Here is a 24436-nt window from a genome sequence, read left to right as displayed (position 1 = left end):
TGACCCACCAGCAAGGGCTGGAGGTGTGGCTCAACAGTAGGGTGCTTGTCTAGAACAAGGCTCTGTGTTTAAAAGAGTGGAGTTTGGGGTCAGTGAGATGGCTCGGGCAGTAAAGGCACTTGCAGCCAAGCCTGGTGATTTGTCTCCAACCTCAGAGACCCCAATGGGTAAAAGAAAGAGAATTGATCTTGCAAGATGTCCTCTGACCTCCATACCATGCTGGAGCACATGTGCCCACATACTTGAGCATACTTGCACACACACACACACACACATACACACACACACACAAACACTATACGTAAAAAAATGTAAATTGTAAATTGCTTTAAATGAAGTTTTCTTTAAAAAATAGATGCATGAGAATGCTATACTTTTAATATAACTTCTGTGTTGCTGACTTAGTCACTTTTCTGTGATAAGACATCATAACCAAAATAACTTATAAAAGGAAGCATTTATTTGGGGCTTACAGTTTCAGAGTGTTAAGAGTACATGACTGTCATGGAGGGAAACATGGCAGTAGGAATGGGGCTGAGAGCTCACACCCTGATCTACAGGCCGGAGGCAGAGTCAACTGGGAATGGCGAGAGCTTTTAAGACATCAGAGCCCATTCCCAGTGACACACCTCCTTCAACAAGGCCACACCTCCCAATCCTTTCCAAACAGTTCCACCAACTGGAGACCAGGTATTCCAATTATGAGACTATGGGGGCCGCTCTCATTCACATAACTACGATTTCAAATTGCTCTAATATAAGGTTGTAAGTTAAAAAAATATGGTGGGTGGATGAGAGTAGACAGATGAATGGAGGATAAATAGATGCCAATGGATTAAAAAGAATGAATGAGTAAATGGCTATGAGTTAGATCAATAGTGAGTAGATGATGAATGAGTTTAGGAAGATTGGAGAGATGGACACATGGTAGATAGATGCCAATAGATGCCAGAGGGATGAGGATGGTGGAGAGATGGATGAATGGTAAATGCAAGAACAGCCATCACAAATGGATAGATGAATGGTAGATACGATAGTAGAGTGATGGATGGAAAAGGAGTGAATGGGTAATGGGTGGATGTCAGTCAATGACAGAGGGATGAATGAAGGATGATGGATGGATGGATGGATGAATGAATGATGAGCACAAGAACAGGCATCACAAATTGATCGATGAATCATAGAAAGATAGTAGAGTGATGGATGGAAAAAGGAATGAATGGGTAATGGGTGGATGTCAGTCAATGACAGAGGGATGAATGAAGGATGACGGATGGATGGATGAATGATGAACACAAGACTAGCCATCACAAATGGATAGGTAACAGTGATGGATGGATGGACGAGAGATAGGTGATGGGTATCTGGGAGCTCAATGGGGGGTTTCCTGGTGTCACATTCCCAGTGACCCTGCTTCTGTGGGTCTGTGCTTCCTACCCACCTTGTCCTGTGCCATCTTTCTCCATCAACACCCTAGTAAAATGCTTTCTTACATTTATTTTGTCTGCATGCACGTACGTGAGAGTGTGTATGTGCACACATGCACACACATCACTGTTAACATGTGGAGGTCAGAGGACAACTTGTAGGAGTCGGTTTTTTCCTTCCACCATTCAGGTCTCTGGTATCAAACTCGGTTCCTCAAACTTGGCTGCAAGTGCCTTTACCCACTGAACCACCACACTGGCCCCTAAGCTTTAGGATTACCCAGTTGCTCTATCTCCTTGTCTATACTCCCACTAGCATGAAAGCCACAGGTTGAGAAAGGATTGTGTTTTTAACAGAAAAATGAAAAGCACCCAGGACAAAGCCCTGCACAATGTAGGGGCTCCAGAAGGCATTCCAGCATGAATGAATGAAGAAAGACAATAAGGATAAATCACAGAACAAGGGCTAAGAGCACCGGCTATGGAGCCACAGTGCCCAGAGCCATACCTGGTTGTGTCACTTGTTGCTGTCAGTTCACATCCTTGTTTTCACTCCACTCCCTAAGTGCTGTGATTACAGTGATGGATCCCCACACCCAACACGGATCATATCTGGTACTTGGGTTTCCCTCAGGAAAACGGAGTCTATTGGCACCTTCACGACTGCAATGGGAAATCTGGGAAACATCTAGTGCTTTCTCAGAAAGGGAGTTGCAGACGTCCCACATCTGTGCCCAGAAATCTGCCCTACAAACGCAAGCAGTGCATAGCATGCTGATAGGCTAAACTGCCCGCAGGGATTCCTGAGGACAGCCGTCATGGCACACTCATCTTAGTACAGTCTTTCTTCTCAATCCAGGGTCCAAAGACTTCTTGTGTTATTGATATTGGCCATCCTCCTGGGATCTGGTCTATGAACGACCTTGTTCTGAACCCAAGCGTGGGTAAATCCTGACTCACCCAACCCCCACAGACAGCCTCACTCGGGGGTTGCACGAACTCACATTTATTCACAGAACGGGGACAGACCTTTCGCACTGGGAACCCCCAGGGTCTGGCAGTTCCAACGAGGTGATGGCGTCCAGTGTTTCTAATAGGGATGGGTAGGCTGGGGCAAACCCAGCAGTCTCTATCCTTCTGGCCAAGTGTCCTCCGCCTTGTCCTGCCTTACTTAAGACACGTGTTGGGGTGAGAAGCTCCTAACCAGCATCAGGGGTTTAGGGGTGGGTAAAGGAGAAGGGGAATGACCCAGGGCTCATGGGGTAGGCAGGGAAGGCGCCTCTCCTTCAGCTTCCGTCTTCCTTACTGCAAACCGGGAGCTCAACTGGAAGGGCGGAGGGTGGATGTGAGGGTCAGGAGGCCAGGCCCCCCAATCCGTGTAGGTGGGCCTTGCTGTCCCCCTCCTCATCCTCCATTTCGAAGGCCGAATGGTCTTGGCTGTCAAAACAGGAGGCGCTGAGAAAGACAGGAGGAGCCGGCGGGGACTGGGGTGGGGTGCCAGGTGAGGGAGGCTCTTCCTTGATGTGGGCGATGGGCAGAGGGAGCCCTTCTGCCTCCTGCTTAAGCGGCTGCGGAGGCTGGGGCGACTGTGTGGCCTGGGTCTGGAGTTCCTGCAGCGCTGCAGCCCTCTCCAGCTCCGCCCGTTCCAGCTCGGCGCGGTGGCAGCGTTGGTGGCGCAGGAGGCTGTAGGCGCGGGAGAAGCGGCGTGGGCATCGCGGGCACGGATGAGGGGCGGGACCCCCAGCGTGGACTTGAGCGTGGCGGGCCAGGTCCGCCAGTCGCTTGAACTCCCGCTGGCAGCGCACGCACTGGAAAGGGCGTGCCCCGGAGTGGGTGACCCCGTGCTGGCGTAGGTGTGCCCGGCGTCGGAAACCTTTGCCGCACTCAGGACACCAGAAACGCGGCTCCCCCGCCGGAGGCCGGGCTGGGGTGGCATCTCCTCCATTCTGCCCGCCTTCGTCCCCTTCCGATGCACCCCCACATTCTGCCCCTTCACCCCCCTCGGGCCCTTTCCCTGAGTTCCGTCCACCAGAGGCCTTGTCGTCCTTCTTGCCAGCTCCAGGTAGCGGGGCCAGCAGGCTGAGTGGGCCATGGACGCGGCGGTGCTGGCGGAGGTAGGAGGCCAGGCGGAAGGCCAGGCCGCAGTCTGGACACACAAAAGGCCGATCCGTGGAGTGGACTAGCCGGTGACGCGACAGGGACCAGGGCCTGGCGAAAGCCTTGAGGCAGATGGAACACTGGTGTCGCTTGGGGCGGGGCGGAGGTCCTCCTTCGCCCTCCTGTTCTCCCTCGGGGCGCAGACACGGGTGGGCTTTGAGTTCCCCCTTGGTGGCGAAGGCTTCGCGACAGCGGAGACACAGCAGCGTCCAGTCGGCCTGGAGAAGGACCTGTTTCTCCTCCTGTCGCCCCGCGGCCAGTGCCAACTCTGCCCTTAGCTCCGCTGCCCCCGCCTCGGCTTCCTCGGCCTCCGATTCCCGAGGATCGGTACTCGTGGGTGCAGCCGCAGGAGCCGAGTCCCCCGCGGGCCACGTCTCCGGCCACTGTGCTGTTGCCTCCTCTCCGGCCACAGCCACCGCCACCGTGGCGGGCTGCTCCACGCCCTCGTCCTGTGGACCCCAACTGGCCTCGGGCTCCTCCTTCACTGCCCTCTGCGTGGACAGATCCATCTCGCCACCTGCGTGCTCCTGGGCCAGATGGCGCCTGAGCTGGGCCGGCTCCGGGAAGGTGCGTGGGCAGGCAGCGCAGCGCAGCGGGGGCTGGGGCCCGTGGCCGCGAAGGTGGCGGGAAAGGTGGGCAGGCCTGCGGAAAGCTTTGGGGCACAGGGGGCAGGCATGGGGCCGGAGACCCGAGTGGCTCAGCCGGTGTCGAGACAGGTAGTAAGGGAAGCGGAAGAGGCGACCACAGGTGGGGCAAGGCAGAGGTGCCCTAGGGGCTCCAGCACCCCCTCTGCCACGACCACGACCTCGACCACGGCCACGGCCACGGCCACGGCCTCGGCCACGGTCACGGTCACGGTGAGGTGGGCTGCCCTGGGCAGGTGGAGGGGGCTGTGGATCCATGCCTGTGGGGAAAAGGGGGAGGGGCAGGGATGGGAGAAGAGATGAACGATGTGGGGTGAGATGAAGAGGAGAGCAGAGGTACGGGGGGGGGGGGCGGAAATCCACAGTTCAGAAGAGGAGACGTTTGAGAGGCGGGAGAGGAAGGTGGTGAAGAGGCAGAGATAGGTCAGAGGGGGATAGAGACAGGAAAGGTGAGGAGAGAGTTGAGAAGTCGGAAAGGAAGACAAAGTCCAGGAGACACAGATATCAGAGGTGGGAACGGTCAGGAAGACAGAACAAGATACATACGGAGGAGACACAGGGAGACAAAGTCAGTCAACTGAGTTTACTCTAGTGCCCTGGGGCTTGAACATTCCCGGAGGGGCTGGGAATCAGTCCACCCTTGGGGTTCAAGTAGGGTAGGATTCAAAGTCAAGAGGCCCTAGAAATAAAAAGTGTATGTGTCCAGAAGTCAGGGGCTGGGAGGGGCCAGGGAGTAGCAGGGCTTAAGCTCCTGGGTCTGAGAGAGGAGGGCTGGGGTCTGAATTCCTGGGTCCGAGGAGGGATGTGGTCTGGGCTTCTGGGTCTGAGGTAGGAGGCCTAGGGTCTGGATTCCTGGATCTGAAGGAGGAGGGCTGGGCTCCTGGGTCTAAGGGAGAAAGACCAGGGTCTGGTCTCCTGGGTCTGATGGAGGAGGATTGGGACCTAGACTCCTGGGTTTGAAGAAGGGCTGATTCCTGGATCCCTGGCTCTCAGGAAAGAAGACTCCTGTGTCTCAGATGGAACAGGATAGGCGAACTAGACTCTTGCAGGTAGACGCAGCCGCTGGGTCCGGGTGAAGGAAGGAGCTGGGTAGGGGACCCTGACTCACAAGACAAGCGGGAGGAAGGGACTGGGAGCTGGGCTGCAGAAAATCCCCAGAGAAGGCTGTGGCCAGACCCCTGGCCGGGCGTGGTGTGTGTGGGGGGGAGGGAGGGCGTGGAGCCTGCGGGTTGTCGGGGACTCCAAGTCCAAGAGGGGTCTATCTGTTTCGGGTACGTAGGATCTGCAGAACTAGGGCAGCGGGTGGAAGCCTAGCAGATTGCTCTGCGCAGGGCCCGGGGCTCGCCCCAGTCTCTGGGAGCGGGTCTTACCTCTGCCTCCTGCGCTCCTTTCTTCCTTCACTGCTGCCGGGCGATCGCGGACAGTGGTGGCGGGGAGGGAGGGGGTTGAGCGTGGTGGTGGTGGTGGGGGGTGGTGGCTAGGGGTGGAGAAGGAGGCTGGGCTCGGTGTTACAGTCTAAGCCTTCCCCCCGGAAACCCGGTGTTTGGTCGGAGGCTAGAAGAGGAAAGACTGGCTGAGAAGCCGGAAGTGGAGGGCCAGGGACCTCGGGGGGCAGAGAAGGAAGGCGCTGCAGCTCCTGGATCCCGGGAGGGGAAGGGGCTGAAGGCCTGTCCTTTGGACCCTCAGAGGAGAAGGGGGCTGCAAGCCTGGGACTTTGTATCCAGCTCGCCACCCCTCCTTCATTTCCCAACAGATAACACATATTCATTCATTCTTTCAACAAACAGGCATTTATCAAGCCCTGCCGGTGCCAGGCACTGTGCTGGGCTGCTGTGTCAGAAGAAGGCTGAGCTGGAGACGAACGAAGCAGTGAGTGATACAGGCTTGAGAGTGTACCCACCTCTATGATAGAGCCTGACTCTCACTGTCCCGTGGTTGCCTGGGCAAGCAATTCTCTCTTCTCCGAGCCTCAGTTTCCCCCTTTATGATAAGCCCCAGGATCACAACCCGACCAGTTTTATCAGAACACCTACTGTGGGCTGGCTCTGTCCTTGGTGCTGGATGGTGAAAAGGGACAGACAAGAGTCAGTCCCCGATGCTGTGATGAGGGAAGCTCTCTGTTTTGGGTAAAGTGCTGTGGGAACGCAGGGGATGGAAGAGACAGTGAGCTGGCTTTCAATGGGAGTGAATGTCATTCCTCTAGTCTTCCTTGGTAACGACGTTTCATGGAACTTGGAGCTTTAATGTTCCAGCTTGCTATATGGGCCACATCTCAAAGTGTATGATGGAGAAAAAGGCCCGTTGCAGGAATCTGCTTGTGATACAGTTTTTTTTTTTCCTTTGGAGTTAACTTCATACCAAACATTGTTGGCAAGAGGCTGGGTAAACAGTTCCCTTTGTACGTGTCTGGGGTGAGTAGAGGTTTGGAAAGCTTTAACATGCTAGCAATTCCAGGAATTTACCCTCGAGAAACCAGAAACAGTCAATATTACACTTGTGCCAGGTTCATTGCTGCTGGTTTCTTTTTCTTTTTAACAAATTTCAATGTAGGTATTATGGGCTGGCAAGATGGCTCAGTGCAAAGACACCTGACTTGTGGCTGATGACCTGAGTTAGCTATCCAGGGCCCACAGAGTAGAAAGAGATAACCAAATTGATTCCTGTGGGTTGGCCTCTGACTTCCACACCTGTGTGTCTGCACACACACACACGTGCACAGTGCACACACATATACATAAACATTCACATACTTAGAAACACATACCATACATACAACACACATGCACACACAAATGTACATACACACATATACACACAAAAACACCCACATACATTCACACATTAAATAAACAAATAAATGCAAATGTATAGTGTTGAAGAAACAGTTCAGTGGTTAAGAATGTTGCTATTCAAGAGGGTCAGAGTTCGGTTCCCAGCACTCAGTCAAGGGCACACCCCACCCCCCAACTTCAGTCCTAACACCCTCTTCTGTTTTTGAGCACATACACGCAGAGGGGTATATGCCAAATAAAAAAATAAATCAAATGAAGTTAAATTCTATTACATTTACTATTTATGTATGTGACGTGCACACACCATGGTGCACATACGGAGGTCAGCGGACAGCTTTCAGAGGTCAGTTCTCCCCTTTTATGATATGAGTACTGTTCTAGGATCAGACTCAGGTGGTCAGGCTTGGGGACAAGTGCCTGCACTGACTGAGCTCTCAGGCTCGTCTTCTACGGCAGTCTTGGAAATCACTATGAATGGTTGAAAATCTCAGTAAGAGATTGGAGGAATAAAATCATGACCCAGAGGGATCTTGTATGCCCTGAAAGGAACGACAACAAACAAACAAACAAACAAACAAAACCAGGGAAGAAGTTTACTGTGTGGAATATGGAGGTTCTCTGTGATCACATGGAAGAGAACAATACAAAAGCCACCTGTGCTGTCTCTGCGTGTGCGCCTGTCTGCAGCTTGGAGACTGACAAGATGACTCTGCAGTTAAAAGCACGAACTGCTCTTGATGAGGACCTGGATTGGGTTCCCAGCACCCACATAGCAGCTCACAATCCCTCTATAACACTCCAGTTCCAAGAGGACCTGCCACCCTCTTCTGGCTTCCGGGGACAAGCATACATGGGGTGCACATACATAGAGGCGGGCGAAACACCTAAGTTAAAAATAGATGTTGTTAAAGGGACAAAGCATGGTTGTGCGTGCCTGCGATCCCTTCACTTAGGAGGTGGAAAATGGGCAAAATTCCTTACTATAAGGAGTTCAAGGCCTGGCTGGACTATATGGTGAGCGCTAGTCTCAAATAAACAAGTGAGCAAAAATTGGGGGGGGGCGGGGAAGAAGGAAAGTAACACATTTAGAAATGAGTAAACAGGAAGAATTTCAAACAGAACAGAAGAAGGGCGCTGTCACTTGGGGGTGGCATCTGCAGTCTTGGATTGGGGCATCTATAGTGGCCAGATTGTCAGAGAGCGGCCTCAACCCCGTGTAAGGACTGTGGCCAGCTGAGCCCGGAATTATTCCGAGAGCACTGAGGCGCCATTGAGAAGGTTTTAAGCAGGAGAGTCATATGATCCGATTAGGGTTTAGAAACATTCCGAGGAACCTGCACTGAGGCGGGGCGGGGCGGCATGCAGGGGTGGGGTGTGTGTGTGTGAGGGGGAGCCGTAGGCCAGGGTTCTAAGGCTGCTGTGGTCCAGGTGAGTGGTGGCTGGGCCACTGTGACCCAGCCTGGTTACCCACTATTCTTGAGGGACACAGTCAACTCAATGGCTTCTCTTCTTCCAGCTTAGTATCCAGTCCCACAAATTACAGCTCCTCACTTAAATAAACGAAATAAAAGCAGACAAAAACCGTTTGTGTGTGCCGGCGCAGATGAGAGAACAACCTGAGGGAGTCAGTTCTCTCCTTCCACCCTTTGGATTCCAGAGATGGAACTCGGGTCGTCCTGCTTGGCAGCAAGTACCTTTACTCCTGAGAGGTCTTTTTGGCCCAGCCACACGTCATTTCTGAGCTGAACACCTCCCAAGGTTTCTCTTCATGCTCAGGAATAAAAACAAACAAACAAACAAACAAACAACAAAACCAAACCCCAGCTCTCTGTCCCTCATGCCCTATCCAGTTCTATTCGCCCCTCGCCTACCTCCTGCTGACGTAGGAAGGGGCCGATGAGAAGCAGAATCTAGCTATACAGCTCAGATTGGCCTCAAACATGTGATCCTCCTTCCTCGATGTCCGAAATGCGAGGGTATCAAAAGCACACCCAGGCCCAATGTTTCCTCACTTAATTCCCCCTCCTGCTTCCTTTGTCTGTAAAGTCCTTCCTTTGAGCTGGGCAGTGGTGGCGCACGCCTTTAATCCCAGCACTTGGGAGGCAGAGGCAGGTGGATTTCTGAGTTCGAGGCCAGCCTGGTATACAGAGTGAGTTCCAGGACAGCCAGGGCTACACAGAGAAACCCTGTCTCGAAACACCCACCCCCCAAAAAAGAGAGAGAACTGCATGATTCATTCTCTCTCTCTCTCTCTCTCTCTCTCTCTCTCTCTCTCTCTCTCTCTCTCTCTCTGTCTCTCTCTCTCTCTCTCTCTCTTGTTCCTTCCTTCTTTCAGATTTTGTGAAAAAGAAGAAAGAAAAAAAAAAAGAAAAAGAAAAAAAGTCCTTCTTTTGGACTTATTTCTGTAAGGATCTCCTTGCCTCAGGCATCCCCAGAGATGTACGTCTGGTGTGTGTTAGCTAAGATGGTCCTCAATTTTCTTTATAAAAAAATTAAATAAATAAAAAGGAGATTGGAGAGATGGCTCACTGGTTAAGAGCACTGACTGCTCCTCCAGAGATCTGAAGTTCAATTCCCAGCAACCACATGGTGGCTCACGACCATCTGTAATGGGATCCAATGTCCTCTTCTGGTGTGTCTGAAGACAGCTATAGTGTGTTCATATACATACAATAAATAAATCTAAAAAATAAAAGAATTATTACTATTATTATTTAAATATTTTATTTTTATTTATGTGTGAGTTGGAGTGTGTGTGTGTACATTTGTGTAGTGCACAAGGAGGCCAGAAGAGGGTGTCAGATCTCCCTGGAGATGTTAGTGCAGTAGGGGCTCTTAACTACTCAGCCATCTTTACTGCCCAATTTTCTTCTTTAAAAATACTTTTGTTACTCTTATGTATTAACTATGTTTGTGTCGGAGGCAGGGTATGCATCTGTGCTAAGGCATGCATGTGGAAGTCTAAGGACTGTGCTTTGAAATCAGTTCTCCCTTTTGACCATGTTGTTTCCAAGGATTAAACTCAGGTCACCAGGCTTGGTAGCAGGCACCTTTACCTGCTGAGCCATCTGGGCAACCTGACCCTTGTTTTTCAACATTGCACTTACCTCAAACAAACCTTAGACTATTGGTGAATTACTTGAGGTGGCCATCTCCCTCTGGGCACTATGGAAACTCCATGAAGGCAAGTTTCATTGCACTACTTCTAGAACTATACATTTGTAAGAAAATAAAAGGGGATTAGAGGGGTTGGTGATTTAACTCAGTGCCTGTCTAGCTTGCAGGTTAATCTCAGTATAAACCAAGCTTGGTGACCCAAACCCAGCACTCGGGAGGTGGAGACAGGAGGATCTGAAATAGTCCAGCCTGAGACCTTATCAGAAGAATGGGGACTGTGGCTTTGGGCCCTATAATGGTGAGGAGTGGGGTGCTGAAGTCAGATGTGGGAGAGAGACAGAAGTCAGGTGAGTTTGCAGGTTGGCCGACAAGGGCTTTGCCTCAAAGAGAGGTTTGGGAGCTGCCAGCATCCCTATAGTAATTACTGCTTTAGAAAGGTAGAGGCTCCTTTCTCTCCTCCATAACAATAACTGTAAAACTGGGCCACAGTGAGGCGGGTTTGGTGACCAGCTCTGGGCTGGGCTGTCTCTGTACTTGAGAACTGCATGACTTTCTCTCTCTCTCTCTCTCTCTCTCTCTCTCTCTCTCTCTCTCTCTCTTTCTCTCTCTCTCCTTCCTTCCTTCCTTCCTTCCTTCTTTCTTTCAGATTTTGTGAGTTGTGTTGTTGGTTGGTTAGATTTTGTTCTGTTTTAAAACTGAGTCTTGCTATATATTCTAGGCCTGCCAGGAACTCAGTGATCCTCCTGCCTCAGTTTCTCCAGTGCTGGTTGGCATTACAAGTCTGTGCTATCTTTCAGGAAATGGATCAGTTTCTTTCATCACTGTCTTCCCTGAACAGTAAAGTTTGTGGTGGAGGTGAGGCGGGTGGCTCCTATTCATCCCCCAGCCACGGGTGGTTTCTGTCTCTATGACAACCCTGGCACTCTGTTCAACCTCTTTTTCTCAAGATCTGCCTTGTCTTCAGGGGGCAGTGCCTATATCCGGGGGGCAGGCCTTGTTTCTCCAACTCAAATGTTTGGTTCTATTTTTTTTTTTTTTTTTTTTTTTTTTTTTTTTTTTTTGCAGGGCAGGGTCTCATTTAGCCCAGACATACTTGAACTCTGGATAGATACTCCTGCCTCTGACTCTCAAGTGCTGCTATTATAGACTTGGGATAGCATGTGCTCTAAGATTGATTTTATTCAGAAAGAGTAAGCCTTGTTTCTGGACCTCTATTGTCGAGAGAAGAATTATATATGTATGTATGTATGCATGTATGTGTCTATGTATGTATGTGTGTATGTATATATGTATAATGTATTATATATTAAATAAAATATAAAGTTTATTTATTTAATGCATATAGATACTTTGCTTGCATGTATGTCTGTACACTACATATGTGCCTCTTTCTCATGAAGGCGAGAAGAGGGTGTGCTAGCACCTGTAACTGAAGTTACAACAGATGGCTGGGAGCCACCATGTGTGCTGGGACTTGAACTCTGGCCCTCTGCAAAAGCAGCATGTGCTCTTAACCTCTAAGCTGTCTCTCCGGACCCTACAAAATACCTCTTGGTTTTTAAATTTTTATTTATCTATCTATCTGTTTATTTATTTTACTTACTTATTTTTTTTTATTTATTTGGGTAGCATGAATACACCATGGTGCACCTGCAAAGATCAAAGGGCAACTTGCAAAAATCCTTTATTTCTTTTCACCATGTGGATCAGAGGGATTGAACTCAGGTTGTCGGGTTTGGCAGCAAGCACCTTTACCACTGAGCCATCTCTCTGGCCCCAACATTGAGAACAGCAATAAGGACTAGCATCTCTGGGGAATGACTTTGTTCCCAAGGGATGGAGCTTTTTCAGATTGGCAACTGTCGGTCTTGGCCAAGAAGTCCTCCCCCCTCCTAAATATCTCTCTCAACTTTCTTCCTTGTGATGCATATGATTCACAGATAAAAAGTGCATGGTGTGGGGCTGGTGAGATGGCTCATATGGTTAAGAGCACTGACTGCTCTTCCAGAGGTCTCGAGTTCAGTCCTAGCAACCACACGGTGGCTCACAACCATCTGTAGTGAGATCTGATGCCCTCTTATGGGGTATCTGGAGACAGCTACAGTGTACCTACATATAATAAATAAATAAATAAATAAATAAATAAACAAACAAACAAACAAACCTTTGGGCTAGAGTGAGCAGGGCTGGGCGGGAGAAGGGAAGGGGGAAAAAGTGCATGGTGTAAATGAATAGTTGAGCAAAACCCTCAGCAGGGTGATAGAACACTTACCTTGCACAAGGACCTGGTTCCATCTTAGCACTGTAAAATACAAACAAGACAAAACAGACAAACAACCAGGGCTAGGGAAATGGCTCATGAGGTAAAGTACCTGCTTTGCAAGAACGAGGATCTGAGTTCAGATCCCTGACATTTATGGCAGAATGGTGCAGTACAATTCTGTAGAAAGTCAAGATGTTATGCCCAAGTCACAGGGACCCCAAAGACCACTGAGGAGCCAATTCCAATATAAACACATAAAGGTCTTTATTCTGAGCTCTCGAGCAAGGTCTCTCACTGTCCCCGTCGCAGTGGGTCAGAGTGAGAGCCCCAGGTCTAGGGGTGCAGGGTATTTATTGTGATTACAGCAAGCTTGGGGGACTTTCCATACAGGTCAGCAAGTTAATGTTTTAAAACTGTATTTCTGGCGTACTCTGCAGGAACCGAACATGGGGACAAAACCACTTGATGAACAGGATGGCTAAGTTATCTATTTTCTGCAGGATGTCTTAAGTTATCTATATGTACCTTGATCCTGCTATTGTAGCCTAACTGGCTGTTGCTAGAAGGGGAGGACTCTGTTGCTCAAGAGGACTCTGTGATTTTCATCCTGGAATTGGAATTTAGCCTCTGGTCTTGGACAAAATGGACTTTCTTCAAAAACAGAGTTGGTTAGGTTTTACAACGTCAGACAGACACCTGAAGCTCTTTAGACAGCCAGCTAGCTTAGCCAAAAAAAAAAAAAAGTTTCATATTCAGAGAAAGATTGTCTCGAAAAATACCGTATGTGGGGGCTGGCGAGATGGCACAATAGGAGTAGGGGCTATCTGCTAGCCCAGTGACCCACATTGATTGGATCCTTGGGATCCATATGGTAGGAGAGAAAGAGCTTCTGAAAGTTGCCCTCTGTCCTCCACACTTATGGTATGGCACATGCACAAGTGCACACACAAGCACACACACACACACACACACACACACACACACACACACACACACTGTGATTTAAAAAAAATGAAACAAGGTGAAGAGTAATTGAGAAAGACACCTCAAGTTAACCTCTGGTCTCCACAGGTGAGTGTGCAAGCAAACACACACACACACACACACGTTTATACTTGTACATGAACATGTGCACACACAAACAAGTGCACACACCACAGACACATTAGTGAATGAATGAATGAATGTTTGAGTGATTCCCAGGTTAAGATATAGGATATTGTGAGCTACCAACAACCACAGAAGTTTCCTAGACGTCTCCTCCTACGTTTAACCTTCCAAAGTAGCTCTCTGAGTTTTGGAGACCATTGTTCTCCACCAGGCATGTGGCATAAACCTGTTATCTGAGCATCTGGGAGGTATCGGCAGAACAGAAAGCTCAGGGTTATCCTCTACTGTATAGCCAGTTTGGGTCTAAAATGTGCTGCGTGGTACCCTGTCACATACAAAGATTCTTTTTAATTTTTTAAAATATGCATGGAAGTGCAGGTGCCCTCAGCGGTCAGAGCTGTAGGAAGCCTGCAACTGGACTTAGAGGAGACTGCGAGCTGCCTGATGTGGGTGTTGGGAACTGGACTTGAGCCCTATGAATGAGGAGTATGTACTCTGAACCTGAGTTATCCCTCCATCACCACACACACACACACACACACACACACACACACACACACACACACACGGCTTCTTAAATGTTTGGGAGCCCTTGAGATGGCACATGCCATTATGTCCAGCGTGCAGGCAATAGGAGGGAGGGAGTCTGGAAGTAGGAGAGTTATGTAGAGCTAGGTACTTCAGAATGGATATTTGGCTGTGATCACGGACCGTGCAAAGATGCAAAGCAAGGCTTTATGTGCAGAGGGTGAGATAACACAGGCCATTTTCCTACCCTCTGGCTGTTGAATAGAGCAAGGAGAGTCAGGGAGCCCGTGCAGGCTACTCCAGTCTGTCGGGAGAGCTGTGAGAACCTAGGCAAAGGGATACATAGAAACCTGTGAATGCATTTAAGGTGGACACTGAGGGTAGCATGTAGAGGGCTAGTTCTGCATATTTGTGGCGTATCCATGGCCGTTGTACATTTAATCCCGGCATTCAGGTGGTGTGGGCAGGTGTATCCCTATGAGTTCAAATCCAGCCTGCTCTACATGGTGAGTTCCAGGCTAACCAAAGCTATACAGTGAGACCCTGTCTCAAAAGTAAAGTCGAGAAGCCAGGTGGTGGCAATTCATGGCTTAATCCCAGTACTTGGGAGGCAGTGGCAAGCAGATCTGTGAGTTTGAGGCCAGCTTGTTCTTATACAGTGAGTTCCAGGACAGCCAGGGCTACACACAGAAATTCTGCCCTGAAAAACAAAGTCTAGGATAACTGTGATTATCTATTTTGTTCACTGTAGGGCTCCCACATGGCTTGCATAGAGGGATCACTTAGAACAGGGTTGTGATGGAGAATGTGGGAGCCGACTCCTCCTTCCTTCCTTCCTTAGACTCAGTCTCTTCCTGTATGTATGCATGTATCTTCCTGTATGTCCCCAACCAGCCCCTTTAAGAACCAGGCTAATGCAGCCTCTTCAGAGAAGCCCTTTGGGCCATCCTATCTAAGCTGATGTGCTATGGCCACTCTGTGTGCGTGCGTGCGTGCGTGCGTGCGTGCGTGCGTGTGTGTGTGTGTGTGTGTGTGTGTGTGTATGTGTGTGTGTTCACATGTGCACACCTGTCCTAGAAACTGAATTTAGGACTAGGACATTGCACATGCATGTTAGGCAAGTGCTTTACCACTGAGCCACACCCCAGCCCCTCACTGGGGGAATCTAAGGAGGGGCTCTAGCCCTGAGCCACACCCCAGGCCTTTACTGGGGGATTCCAGGCAAGATCTCTACCACTAAGCCACGCCCACAGTAGCTCCTTGATGTATCCTAGGCAAGCCTCTACTTCTCATCCAACCCTGCCCCAGCCCCTCACTGGTAGATTCCAGGCATTCTCTCATCAGTCATCACTCCCAGCACGCTTTTCAACCTTTTCCCAAAAACGTTAATTTGTGTGTGCACGGTTATGTATGGGAGTGTTACACCTGTGTGGAAGGACCAGATGACAACTTCAGGTGTCATCCTTGCCAGTGGTGTCCATGTCCTTTGAGATAGGACCTCTCATTGGCCTCTCTCATGAATAAGGTTAGACTGTTGGCTTAGACTAGGCTGGGCTCAGTAGCCCCAGGGATCCCATATCTGTTCCTAGTATCATCACGCCTGGAATTTCTGTGTGAGCTCATGTCCTCATGCTTTTGGGTGAATCATTTCACTGACTGAGCTATCTCCCTTCCCAGCCCAACCTTTTATTAGCAAGTTGGGGGGGGGGGGTCTAACTTACCCAGGTTAGCCTTGGACTTGAGTCTCCTGCCTCAACTTCCTAAGTAGCTAGGATAACAGGCCCGTACCTAAGGCAGTTGCTCCCACTTTCTCAGCTTCCTTATTGGTGTAAAGGTCTTGTTCATTATCATACAAAATGACCATCTCCATTTGATTCTTCCCTCCCTCCCCACACTCACAGGAAGGCCCAGCACTTTCTGCTTTGTTCACCCCAGGGTCTATGCAGAGTTTAGGATACTCGGTGTGGGGTAAGCAGGCACAGTACAGGGATGTCCTGGAACATGCATGAGTGCGCCCCCTCTCCTCTGATGGGCTGGTTCTGTTCCGTAGGGTTTCATGAGGGGGTCTAACGTACATGCGCATCTGCAGAAGGCAAAGTTGAAGGGATGGAGCCTCTTCAGGAGGCTGCTTGGTCTCCAAGGGACATGTCGTATGGCGTGTTTATGGGTACTGAACGGGAGTGTGGGCAACTTACCAGTAGCTACACTAGTGAGGAATAGCACAGGCAGTTAATGACTTTCCTACAAGTACTCACAGAGAGGTAGGACCCTGTGAGGCATCACTCCCCGCCCCCCCCCCCCCCCCCGCAAGCCCCCATCCCTGCTTATAAATCCATGAGAAGGGGCGGGGCTTCCCAAGCCCTCCCCCTCAAGGACCTGCATTTATTTAGTTTTTAAAGATTAAAGAGAAATGATGTGTATGTGTACGTGGCTTCGTACATGTGAATGCAGAGCTCACAGAGGCCACAAGCAAACACTGGAGCTTGAGTTACAGGTGTTTATGAACAGCCTGGTGTAGGTGCTAGAAACTGAACTCCGGTCCTCTGAAAGGACAGCAGAGCCATCTCTCTAGGCCCTAGCGGACATAATCTAAGTTCAAGAGGGAGAGAGCCCCACCTCCCTAAAACCCAGGATCAGAAAACAAGACAGTAGTGACTGAATGAGGTTTATTGGAGTCCCAGAGACATTGGGGAGAGGGGTCAGGGGGTCGGGTTGAGGCTCATGGGGGTGTGTGTGGGGAGGGGAGAAACCCCTGGCCAAGTTCCCCTATCCCCTGGGATGTTGGAACAGAGTCAAGTTGTAGTGCTAGAAAGACCAAAGTCCTACAAGTCAAGGGGGAGGGAAAACCTCAATGTCTGCCACCTCCACCAGTCACAGGATTGGGGAAATCGTGGTCAAAGGACTGCGCTCTACAGCATAAGGGAATGTCTGCCCTAGTAGTCTAAGGAGAGTGGGGTTAGGCCACCATTCCAGACACCAGCCCATTCCAAGCAGGTAGGATTATGTGCATCTGGGTCAGTCCAACCTAAAGGGCGGGGAGACTTTGGGCCAGTCTAATCTAGTGTTCAGGATGGGGGAAGATCAGTAGGGTAAGACCATTCTGCAGTAAGGGAGACCTAATCTGAGAGTGGGTTAATTGAAGGTGGGGGACATCTACCCTGGTCCTCTTTCAGTATAGGAAGCAAAATTGGGGGAAGGCAAAATTCGGTTATACTCATGTTCTGAGGCCACCAGTGGCTGACAGGTGTCATCTGGAGGGGATCCTGAAGGAGTCCAAGATATTGCCCCACCCCCATTCCCTAGATGAAGGTCATCTGGAATGATGGCTCACAAGAAGTAGGTGGTTAAAATATGGGGATGCCTACATGTTATCTGCTGAGAGATGTTAGTGGAGACCCGTTTTTTCACTACTATGTCCCCAGTCTCGAAAGCCAGGTGACTTGAACATGCCACATTCTAGGGGTCTCAAAGTGAAGAGTCTCTGTAGATTTCAGAAATTCCCCAACAATTATGTTTTTAGATTCCTTTGCTGAAGGATGCTTCACTGTGGTCCTGTGTGGGTTCTGGGTGGCACCATTTTTTCCAGGCGGGGGCCTGGCTCATCTTATGGTCTGGCTCTGGACTTAGTGGGCAAGGGTATCCTGGTTATTCAGTCCATGCCCCTGTGTAGCTTCAGGTGCCTGGAGAGGTTGCTAAGCGTGATGAAGCCCTTGCCGCAGATGTGGCAGGGGAAGGGCCGCTCTGTGCCATGCAGCAGCCGGTGACGCTTGAGGTAGCACTCGTGGCGGAAGAACTTGCCACACTCCAGGCATGGGAATGGCTTTTCCCCAGTATGGACTAGCACATGCCTTTCCAGGTCTCGAGGCGAACGGAACAGCTTCTCGCATTCGGAACAGCCAAAGATTTTCTTGCCACGGCTGGAGGGGCCGGGTCCCGGCCCACCAGCTGCCTGCTCGCCCTCACCGCCGGGGGCTGCCTCCCCACTACCCTCACCATGGCTTGCACGCCGATGCTCCTCCAGGGCAGCCAGAGCTGCGTACAGCGCCCCGCAGTGGCCACAGCCATACGTGGCTGGGCCCGAGTGCGCCTCTAGATGGCTGGCCAAAGCTGGGGCAGATGCGAAGAAGGTCCCGCAGTCGCACTGGTACAGTGTATCTTCCGAGGATGCTTCGCCTGCTGCAGCCGGAGCCCGGGCATTCCCAGTGCCCTCGTCCCCGGGGAGCAGTGCCTCCAGCTTGGGCACTCCTGCCCCGGTAGGGCTCAGGAGCAGCCCGGCGTCCCAAGTCGGGGGGGCGGCCCCCACCTCCAAGGCGTCACCCTCTCCTGCCACCTCCGGACCCCCACCCGAGGCCCAAACCTGCGTTGGAGGTGCAGTGCTCCCCTGCAGGTCGTGAGTGAGCTTGTGGCGTTCCAGCAGCGCAGGTGCATTGAAGTCACGCTCACAGCGCGGGCACTTGAATGGCTTCACATCGGTGTGTGCAGCCCAGTGGGCTGCCAGCTCCCGGCCATGGTCAAAACGCCGGGCACAGGCACCGCATGCAAATGGGGGCAGTGAGGCCGCCGCGGCTGCTGCAGCCTCTGCCAGTCCCCAGCTGGTCGCTCCTGCTCCTTCCAGGCCCTCTCCTCCACCGGACCCTCCACCTCCACAAACCGAGCAGGGACCCACGTTGCAACATACTGAGCAGGGGGAGCTCAGGGGAGGCAGGCCCGGGCTGGGCTGCAGAGGAGAGGGAAGTGTGCCCCGGTGCTGCCGCTTGAGATGGCGGCCCAGGCTGGAGCGAGAGGAGAAGCGGAGCTCACAGACCAAACAGCAGTAGGGCTTCTCACCAGTGTGGACGACCTGCGAACGAGAGCACAGAGGAAGGGCTGAAGATCTGCGCCCTGCAACAGATCCCCAGGAGATTCTAGGTTCACTCTAGAATCCACCGGCTGGCTCTCCTCTGTTAGGTAACTAAACAGGCATCAGTGGGCGTGGGGGCCATTGAGAAGGAACCCTACCTCCTCGTGAAACCAAGTTTTTCAAGCGCCTCTCATGAAAAGTTTAAAATACCAAAATGAAAAGTAGTAGGGCTTTATCAAGGCCCATTAAAAGAAAGCTACTTCCTTCTGGCCAAAAGAATCTGGGTTAGCAAGATGGCTCGGCAGGCAAAGGTACTTGTAGCCAAGCCTGGTGACTGGAGTTTGATCCCTGGGACCCCACATGGTGGAAGGAGAGGCCTAGTTCTGTAAGATGAGCCGTGGCACATCTTACTCTGTGGGGCTGGACTAGTGCAAGCCTTTAATCCCAGCACCCAGGAGACAGGGGCAGTAGCAGGCCAATCCTGTGAGCTGGAGGCCCAGTCACAAAACAATCAATGAACCAAACAAGAACAAAAAATGGAATAAATGTATTTTAAAGGAAGACCAGAGGATCAAGGTTCTATTCCCAGCACCCACACGGCAGCTAACAGCAGCCCGTAGCGTCAGTTCCAGGGAATCCAATGCTCTCTTCCTACCCACTGGAGTACCAGGAGTAAAATGTAGTACAGACATACAGGCCAGAAAAGCACCCATATACATAATAAATAAGTAAATAAATATTTTTTAAAGATTTATTTATTTATTTTATGTATATGAACACACTATAGCTGTCTTCAGACACACCAGAAGAGGGCATCAGATCTCATTACAGATGGTCGTGAGCCACCCTGTGGTTGCTGGGAATTGAACTCAGGACCCCTGGAAGAGCAGTTACTGCTCTTAACCACTGAGCCATCTCTCTAGCCCAAGTAAATAAATCTTAAAAGATTTGAATTCTATTTTGTGCTCTGGGTGGAGACACAACATTCTAAGCTGCCTCAAACACAGCATGCTGCTGTCGCCTCCCTAAGACTTAATCCAAGCTGGGTGGTGGTGGTTCCCCTTTAATCCCAGCACTCAGAAGGCAGAGGCAAGTGGATCTCCAAGTCTGAGGCCAGTCTGGTCTACAGGACTAGCTCCAGGACAGCCAGGGCTACACAGAAACTAGTCTCAAAACAAAAGAAAACCACCAACAACAAAAGAGTTACTCCAATTGGGCCTGTCAAGGACCTGGCTGGGAGACAGTGAGGGAGATGGGAGAAATGGTTATCTCATTCATGAGGTGACAACTTGCCCTGCTCAGGAGTCCTCCCTGATGCAGTTGCTTACAGCTCTTTCCTGAGTCTGCATGCTATTCTGAGTTCTTAGCTCAAAAGGCCTAACAAGTCCTAACTCACAGTAAACTAGGCTGGCCTACAAGTCAGAAATCGGTCTGCCTCTGCCTCCCAAGTGCTAAGATTAAAGGTGAGCACTGCCACCTGGCTGTTTTTGTCTTTTGGAGACAGGGTTTCTCTGTGTAGCCCTAGCTGTCCTGGAACTCACTCTGTAGACCAGGCTGGCCTTCAACACAGAGATCCACAGCCCCCTCCCTCCAGTGTTGAGATTAAAGGCATGTGCCACCACTGCAGGTTCCTTTTCTACTTTCTGTCTCTTCTTAGGATACCAGCCCAAGCCGTTAGCATGCTTGCCCCCACACGTTCAACTTTCTGTGTCTCTGAAGAGATACCTCCCATGTAGCTGCTTGCAGAACCTCGACAACAAGCATGCCTTCTTTCTTGGACTAACTTAAAAGAATGGTCTTTCTCTCTTTCTCTTACTGCTTCCACAACCCTCCAACCCCACCTTGAAGCTGCCAAGACTAATAGCTGGCCTTTTTAGGGTTTTTCTTTCAAATTCTAATAAGATGGTTCTCAAGTTTCTAAGTCTGCTTTAAATTTTTCTTGTCCAAGCGTCTAGGAATCTACAAAAGGGGACTCCATCTCCCCAGTCACAGCCCTGCTGTGGGCCAGCTGGCTGGTTCTCCGTGCTGACCTCATCTAGGAACTGATTCCCACAGAACATAGCTACGGCCAGGGCTCTAGGCAACCACAGGCTTGAGTTCAAATCCCATCTCTCTTCTCCATAAACACTCCTGCCTTTTCCCTTTGTAAACTGGACCACTTCACAGGACCCTGCACGATGGCCCAACCAGGCCATCTTCTCCAGCAGCATCCGTGAAGACACAGCTTGTTTTTGTTTTCTTTCCTTGAGCCGACCTAAGCCCATGCCAAGGCAGCTCCCAGAGGTCCAGCTCTTATCCTCCCCAGCTGCAAGTGACCTTGGGAGATGTTAACAGTGTTAGGAGGTGGACGGTAACTAAAAGCAGGACCCCATTATGCAGCTTCCACCAGAATCACTCATCCATGATAGCAGGAGCTTTGTGCTGACGTGCCTGCTGAGGGCTGGGCTGGGGTGTTTCCCATGCTGCTGTAACCCCTCACCTGTGCTCTCCAAGAGAACTCAGTTAAACCCTCAGATGTGCCAAACAGAACTTTTGTGCAACTGTATTCTGGTCTGCTGTTGGTGTCCTACCTGGGGTGAATGTTAGTTTGTTTCTCTCCAGGAACAGTCAATGTAACACCTGTGAGCACATCGGAGCCTCCCCAACTCCTGGCTTTTGTACTTGCTGGTCTTTTGACCTATAATGCTTTTCCCAAGTGGACATCTCACACTTCAAGTCTCAATAAGACACACTGTACCCTGTTATCTACAACAATCTAATGTACTCCTATGCATTAATTTCGGTTTTGTTGTCTGGGACAGGGTCATATGGCCCAAGCTGGCTTCAAACTTTGTGTAGCTGAGGATGACCTTGAACTCCTGATCCTCCTGCCTCTACCTCACAAGCGCTGGGACTATAAGAACATATCACCATGCCCTGATTTTTTTTTTTTTTTAATTTGCTTCCCAACTTCTCCCTTAGAGAACTCTTTTCTCAGAAATTGCTTTCTTTAACCTCCACCTGGTGCCTGATCATTTGAAGGAATGTAAGTTTTCTGAAGGCCTCGTTGAGTTCCCTTGAAGGCCTGTGTTCTGTGTAGGGGAAATTGATCACTGCAGAATAAAGGAGTTGGATGTACATAAACCTATTTTCATGATGGTAAGAAAGAGGATTATAAACACAAGGCTGCAGATACTGGTAGGCATCAGAGGCAGGAGAGGTAGAGAAATATGTGGGACAAACTTACTAACCAGGGACATAATCAGCTGCCTGTCCCTGAGTGGAAGGGAGTCCCAGTGTCTCCGTCATGTGTGACTCCCCAGACTCACCTGGTGGTGCAGCAGGCCAGTGGAGTCTCGGAATCCCTTAGGGCAGGCGGAGCATCGATAGGGCCGTTCACCAGTGTGTGAGCGTAGGTGGTTAGCCAAGTTGAAGCTATGCTTGAAGCCCTTGCCGCATCGAGGACATGCGTGGGGCTTGAGGGCCGTGTGTCGAGCAAAGTGGCGCCTCAGGTCTGATCGGTAACGGAAGCTCTTGCCACATTCGCTGCAGTGAAAGGGGACCCGAGGCGCAGCGGCAGATGGTGCTGGTCCTGGTGCAGCAATCGGAGCAGGAACCACAGGAATCGACGGGTCATCCATGGTGGGAGGTCCGGTGGTGGCTTGGGGCTTTCTCTGGAGTACAGAAGAGACACAGGTAAGTCACCTCTCCACCTGCCATCCCTTCCCTTGGCTCTCTTGGCTCTGAAGCAGTTCAGGGAGACTCTCCCAGCGCTAAGCCACGCCCACTACCAAGCTGCAACCATTACCCATTAAATTTTCCCCACTCTTTACAAATCCTCATCGTTCTTGAATCTTCCCAGCCACATGTACGTCACTTTTTCTTCAAGAGGTGTTCTGAGGGCTCTCCCTCAATCCTCTCCAGGCCCTGCCCACTACAAATTAAGGCCCTCCTACTCTTGCTTAGGTGTGGGCTGTCTCTTTTTGAGCCCCTCCCTCTCTTCCCTAAGCATTCAGTCTATTTCTCCACAGACCCCTTGCTTCTAACTATTTTTTGTAGACAAGTTAGCGAAACAAGGATTTGGGGCCAAGCACATTGGCCTTATGCTTTTTACAGTGATGGTTTGAGATAAGTAAAATTGTAGCAAGGTGTACACCGCACTTAGGAAAGCCGAGGCACAGAAAAGACTTAACTGAGCAGTCTAAGTGCCTCTTAGTTCCTCTATTCCCATATGCTTCTAAGTTCATTTGACTTTTTCTAAGTTAGATCTTCACTGAGACCTGCCTCCAAATCCCACCCAACTTTTCCTTCAAATAAGTCACATTTTTCTATGATTGCCTCTACTTTCTTATTATTTTCTTAGCTTGCCGCCAAGCCCCCTCCAAACATTTTTACCTTCATGATAGAAACCTGATAGTTCCACTAAAACTCTCCAAACTGCACACCTACATTGGCGCCCCTTGCCGCGGTAAGCTTTTCTCTAAGTCACACCTTAGGCAAACTTCATACAACGTACTCTGGGCCTCTCTTGTCTTACTGGACCCCGTTTTTCCACTAGCCTTACGAAGTTTCTTCAATTTTTCAACCAAGGCCCTTTCCCCCATTGCATGTGATTCACGCCCCTTTCCCAGGCCCCACTTTGTATAAACCTCTCCCATTTTCTAAGCAGTCACTGCCCTTTCTTGAAATCCCGCCCCTCAGACTATAAGCCACGCCCCAACAAGCTCCTCCTCCAGCCCCGCCCCAGCCACCATAAGCTCCGCCCCGTCCTGCACCCCAAGGCGTGTGGGTGGGGGGGAGGGTGTTGCCCCCACCCTGCGCGATCGTTCCAACAAGGCCTGGAAAACTGGCCCTTTGTACCCCTTTCCCTGTCCCTAGAAGGTGCAGTCTCGGACGCCCGGGTGGGGGCCAGGTCGGGCGGCCCCAAGAGTAGGCAAGACCCCCTTGCTTTTGCGTTGCGGAGGTCCTGGGGACCAGGCAGGACCCCGGGAGGCCGGGAAAGTCTGTCCGCTTCCCAGTTTAATTACTTACACCTCCCTCTGGGCGCCGACATTTTGGGCAGCGGGGTCAGCGTCACTTCCACCTGAGGGGCCCCTTGACTTCCGCCTCGGCTCTCTTCTCCCCCAACTCCCCCCCACCCGACGATCCCCCTTTCCCCCTCCTTCTTGGCTCTTTTATCCCGCCCCCACCCCGCCCTTCTGTTTTTCCTTTCCCATTCCCAGCCACGGAGGTTAAAGAAGCTAGGCTAGCGCCATCTTTGTTGAGGGCAGGGGGAGGGGCGGGGTCTAAGTCACCTGCAGCGCCATCTAGATTAAGGGCAATCCGCTCAGCGCGCCGCATTTCGCAGTCCCCGGTGCGGTTACGAAGAGTTAACGTAGATGTGTTCACATAGGATCCCTTTTCTCTAGTCTTTGACTTCTGCTGGGTAGGATGCTGGAAGAGGGAGGAAAATCCAAGTGGTCAAACTTGTTCAGAGTTAGGAATCACCAAGCACCATTTTTATTACTTTTATTTCCATGGCGCTGTGAAGCCATGTTGGGCGCCATGTTAATTAGTGGCACTTAGCAGCCATTTCCCGC

At 50.8% G+C, this 24436-nt stretch overlaps 2 protein-coding genes across 3 annotated transcripts; both read right to left on the bottom strand.

Moving 5' to 3' along the window:
- Nucleotides 1-2417: 2417 nt before the first annotated feature.
- On the bottom strand, nucleotides 2418-5869 carry Znf579 (zinc finger protein 579). The gene is made up of 2 exons (XM_076927639.1): nucleotides 5599-5869; nucleotides 2418-4488 (listed from the first exon to the last, which is right to left on the bottom strand). Exon 2 carries the CDS (start codon nucleotides 4484-4486, stop codon nucleotides 2780-2782), a length of 1707 nt encoding a protein of 568 aa, XP_076783754.1. The 5' UTR covers nucleotides 4487-4488; nucleotides 5599-5869; the 3' UTR covers nucleotides 2418-2779.
- A 10821-nt stretch (nucleotides 5870-16690) lies between these two features.
- On the bottom strand, nucleotides 16691-24290 carry Fiz1 (FLT3 interacting zinc finger 1). 2 transcript variants are annotated; one of them, XM_076927634.1, is made up of 3 exons: nucleotides 24152-24290; nucleotides 22187-22531; nucleotides 16691-18878 (listed from the first exon to the last, which is right to left on the bottom strand). In XM_076927634.1, exons 1-3 carry the CDS (start codon nucleotides 24161-24163, stop codon nucleotides 17688-17690), a joined length of 1548 nt encoding a protein of 515 aa, XP_076783749.1. In that variant the 5' UTR covers nucleotides 24164-24290; the 3' UTR covers nucleotides 16691-17687. The 2 variants fall into 2 exon arrangements, with proteins under 2 accessions (XP_076783749.1, XP_076783750.1); XM_076927635.1 differs by lacking the exon at nucleotides 24152-24290 and adding an exon at nucleotides 23889-24007.
- Nucleotides 24291-24436: the final 146 nt, after the last annotated feature.

This window comes from Arvicanthis niloticus, chromosome 30 (genome assembly GCF_011762505.2).
Source record: "Arvicanthis niloticus isolate mArvNil1 chromosome 30, mArvNil1.pat.X, whole genome shotgun sequence".
NCBI classification, from domain to species: domain Eukaryota; kingdom Metazoa; phylum Chordata; class Mammalia; order Rodentia; family Muridae; genus Arvicanthis; species Arvicanthis niloticus.
Note: the sequence above shows the minus strand (reverse complement) of the source record. Positions and strands in the feature narration are given on the sequence as shown.

Bases quoted from the DNA above. Each gene is read 5' to 3' on its own strand.
- Znf579 (XM_076927639.1), bottom strand. From the start codon at position 4,486: ATGGATCCACAGCCCCCTCCACCTGCCCAGGGCAGCCCACCTCACCGT.
- Fiz1 (XM_076927634.1), bottom strand. The intron at 18,879-22,186 runs GTGAGTCTGGGG...TCTCGTTCGCAG, and splicing joins CTGGCCTGCTGCACCACCAG to GTCGTCCACACTGGTGAGAA.